Source organism: Aegilops tauschii, chromosome 2, assembly GCF_002575655.3.
Source record: "Aegilops tauschii subsp. strangulata cultivar AL8/78 chromosome 2, Aet v6.0, whole genome shotgun sequence".
Taxonomy (NCBI): Eukaryota; Viridiplantae; Streptophyta; class Magnoliopsida; order Poales; family Poaceae; genus Aegilops; species Aegilops tauschii.
In genome coordinates this window covers 523,515,454-523,519,518 of record NC_053036.3, presented here as the reverse complement: position 1 = coordinate 523,519,518, position 4,065 = coordinate 523,515,454, and the positions used below count along the sequence as shown (strand labels likewise).

The 4,065-nt window shown below is 57.2% G+C and overlaps 1 protein-coding gene across 1 annotated transcript; it reads left to right on the top strand.

Annotated features, from left to right (window-relative positions):
• The first annotated feature begins 1,160 nt into the window (after nucleotides 1-1,160).
• Nucleotides 1,161-3,407, top strand: LOC109734910 (subtilisin-like protease 1). Its single transcript, XM_020294089.1, has one exon. It carries the CDS (start codon nucleotides 1,161-1,163, stop codon nucleotides 3,405-3,407), a length of 2,247 nt encoding a protein of 748 aa, XP_020149678.1.
• Nucleotides 3,408-4,065: the final 658 nt, after the last annotated feature.

Here is a 4,065-nt window from a genome sequence, read left to right as displayed (position 1 = left end):
GAGGCGATCTATTTCCTCCGATCTCCACCGGCCGGGGCGCTGACCCCTCTTCCTTCGGCCGTTGCTTCGGCGGCAGGAGGGAGGGGGGGCCGTTCCTCCACTCTATAGTTAGGGTTTGGATTTGTAGGTTGTGGTGCATTGTTGGGGTGGTGGGAGCGGCGCCTGGACGAATAAATCTGCCTCAACTCCACTCCCACACCGGCGGTGTCTTTCATGACGGCGTCTCGGAGTTGATGGCATCGTGTCTTTCTCGATCCCTCAGATCTGTAGCGTAGGGTTCATGGATGGTGTTGGTGAGGCGGTGGTGGTGACTCCATCAGGTGTGTCTCTCCTTCTGCTCTGTCCCCGTTGCTGTGGCGTTGTCTTCGACGTCATGGTGAAGCAGGGAGGTTTTGTCGTTCAGGAGTACGCGCAGGCGGTTGTCTACGCAAGTGACAGCTGGAAGATGGAGTATCTTGTGTTGGGTCTGTGGTCGAAGGCTGACAGTTCAGGTTTCCTCCGACGATGTCGTCGTCATGCGGGGGTGTCAGTTCTGAAGTTTGATGATGTGTCCGGGGACATGTTGCCTGATCTGATTCTTTCAACGGCTATGGTTTTGCTTTTAGCAAACTACTTTGAAGGTCCGTAAAGCTGCTGATCAGCGATGGAGCCGCATCAAGCTTGGGTGAAGAGGTGATCTGTCTTTTTATCCTTTGGTGGCCGCTTCGGTGATGTCGAAGGAAAGGAACAGGCGCTGGTATTCTGCATAAGATTTTTCTATCTTTTCAGTTATGTATGGTCGGTGCTTACGTGTCTTATAACTTGATCGTTATTCTATTTAAATGAGACACGTATTATCATAAAAAAAAAAGACAACACATCATGCCAGGCAACACAGCAGAGAGGAGGTTACTGGATATGCTTCGTCTTGATCGAACGAAAGCGTCAAGGGAGGCTGCCAGCCTGCAGCCCCACTCTCGTACGTCCGCTACACCCGATTCGCATCGCATGTACACAACCAACGCCCATTGTTCGTATCGCCCCATTTCGTTGGTTGACCGGGCATCGCACTGACAAATCTGGCATTTGGAGGAATCTATTGGACACTGTGACAGGATCTTAGCAGTACGTAGGGTAGTATATATGCTCCCACACGAACGGCATCTCAAGCAAGAAAAGCCATGGAAACCACAAGGCTATCCTTGCTCTCTCTTCTTCCGTTCCTTCTCCTCGCGATCGCTGCCGAGGCAACCGGCGGCGAGCTCAGCACGTTCATCGTCCACGTGCAAGCAGAGGAAAACCACGTGTTTGGCACCGCGGACGACCGGAAGGCGTGGTACCACTCGTTCCTCCCGGAACATGGCCGGCTCGTGCACGCGTACCATCACGTCGCCAGCGGGTTCGCGGCCCGGCTGACTCGGCGGGAGCTGGAGGCGGTGTCCGCCATGCCCGGGTTCCTCAGCGCGACCCGCGCCCGGACGTACACCACGCTCACGACGCACACGCCCGAGTTCCTGGGGCTGAACCTGGAGGAGCAGGGGCGGCGGAACTACACGTCGGAGTTCGGCGCCGGGGTCATCGTCGCCGTGATCGACACCGGCATCTTCCCGGACCACCCGTCCTTCAGCGACGACGGCATGCCGCCGCCGCCGGCCAAGTGGAAGGGGCGCTGCGACTTCAGCGGCACCTCGTGCAACAATAAGCTCATCGGCGCGCGCAACATGGTCGCCGCCCTCAACGGCCCGAACGGCACTTCCGCGCGGGTCCCGCCGGTCGATGAGTTTGGGCACGGGACTCACACGGCAAGCACCGCCGCTGGGGCGGTCGTGCCGGGCGCTAATGTGCTCGGCCACGCATGGGGCACCGCCGCCGGGATGGCGGTCCGCGCGCACATCGCCATATACAAGGTGTGCTACGGAAAAGTTGTAGTAGACTGCGAGGATGCCGACATACTGGCTGGCATTGACGCCGCCGTGGGCGACTGCTGTGACGTCATCTCCATGTCTCTCGGCGGGCCGTCGGTGCCCTTTCACCTAAACCCTATGGCCATCGGGACGTTCGGTGCCATGGAGAAGGGCATTTTTGTGAGCATGGCTGCTGGCAACTCCGGCCCGGGAGAGAGCACCGTGATAAACGAGGCTCCATGGATGCTCACCGTGGCCGCGAGTACCATGGACCGCTCGATTCGTTCGACCGTGCAGCTGGGGAACGGCGCGTATTTCCACGGCGAGTCGCTATACCAGCCAAACGTTGGCTTCTGCCCGTTGGTCTACGCGGGCGCGAGTGGGAAGCCATTCGCCGAGTTCTGCGGAAACGGCAGTCTGGACGGCTTCGACGTCAAGGGCAAGATAGTGCTGTGTGAACTCACGAAAAACATCTCGGTGATCAACCAAGGTGAGGTAGTGGAGAGTGCCGGCGGCGTCGCCATGATCTTGGCGAGCCCGTTTTTCCGAGGGTACGACAAGTTAGCCCAGGCGAACATCCTCCCGGCGTCGAGCGTCGACTACCTCGTGGCCGCAGCCATCAAATCCTACCTCAACTCCACGGCGAACCCGGTTGCGCGTATGGGCTTCAGGGGTACATTACTCGGCACGTCACCTGCTCCGTCGATCATCTTCTTCTCGTCTCGCGGGCCTAGCCGTCAGGGCACTGGCGTTCTGAAGCCCGACATCACGGGGCCCGGAATGAACGTGCTCGCGGCATGGCCTTTTCAGGTTGGCCCACCGTCGGCGCCGGTTCTCCCTGGGCCGACCTTCAACATCATCTCCGGCACGTCCATGTCCACACCGCACCTTGCCGGCATCGCCGCTTTAATCAAGAGCAAGCACCCGGACTGGTCACCGGCGGCGATAAAGTCGGCAATGATGACGACGGCCGACATCACCGACCGCTCCGGCAATCCCATACTCAACGAGCAGCGCGTGGCGGCCAACCTCTTCGCCACCGGCGCCGGACACGTCAACCCAATGAAGGCCGCTGACCCTGGCCTAGTCTACGACATCACCCCCGAGGATTACATCGGCTACCTCTGTAGCATGTACACGAGCCAGCAGGTCTCGGTGATCACACGCCGGCCAATCGACTGCTTGACCACCGTCGTGATCAGCGACCGCCTGCTGAATTACCCTTCGATCTCGGTCGCTTTCCCAGCTTCCTGGAATTCGACTGCGCCCGTCGTCGTCAAGCGCAAGGTGAAAAACGTCGGGGAGGTGCCTTCGGTGTACTACGCGGCGATCGACATGCCGAGCAGCACCGTAAGCGTGGACGTATTTCCGAGGGACCTGGAATTCATCAAGCCAAACCAGGAACTGACTTTCTCGGTATACGTGTGGCCGAGGCAGAGTGCTGCGAGGGTGCTACAGGGTGCGCTGCGGTGGGTGTCCGAAAAGCACACTGTACGGAGCCCAATATCCATCACCTTTGCCTGATAAAACTTGATTTTCGGCAGGAGAGATGGAAGGATCCAAGAGCACACTATCTTCGGCCTTTCTCCCCCCCCCCCCCCCCTCTTCTCAAAGTAGGCTTTCGGCCTGATGTATAAATAAAGCTATATGATCGAACTATACAAGGTGTCGAGGAAAACCTTAAATTTCTCCTCCCCTCTCTTGCACGGTTGAGAGATGGCATTGAGATCTCGGGACTGGCCCATTCCTAACCTTCTCCATTGTCGGCGAAGGCTGACCTGAGTCGGGAGGGGAGAGGTGCATAGTGGTAGGTTGTGTCTTCCCGCTAGGGTGTTTGGCATAATGTCGTGTTGGAGGTGGCCAAGGTCGCGTGCGAGCCGCGTGCGGTTGATGGTCATATGCATCGTTATACGTAGTCCAAGTTGCCAAGAAAGAGTTCAATGACACGAGTAAGAAACTGAGGTATTTTCACAAGTCGCTCTCGCTCCGTAGTTGAGTTCTTTCACATTTCTCGTATCGTTTTTCATGGATTAGCATCTTGAGGTTCTTTTGGGAATAAAAGAATTGTCTTGGTAACAATCATTAGAACAATAGAACAAAGGTTAGCCCTACTGCTAGTCCACAAGCAAGGATTGTAGGTCCATTACAGTTCTGCTCCCGCTCTGTTGGCTTGTTGTCTATG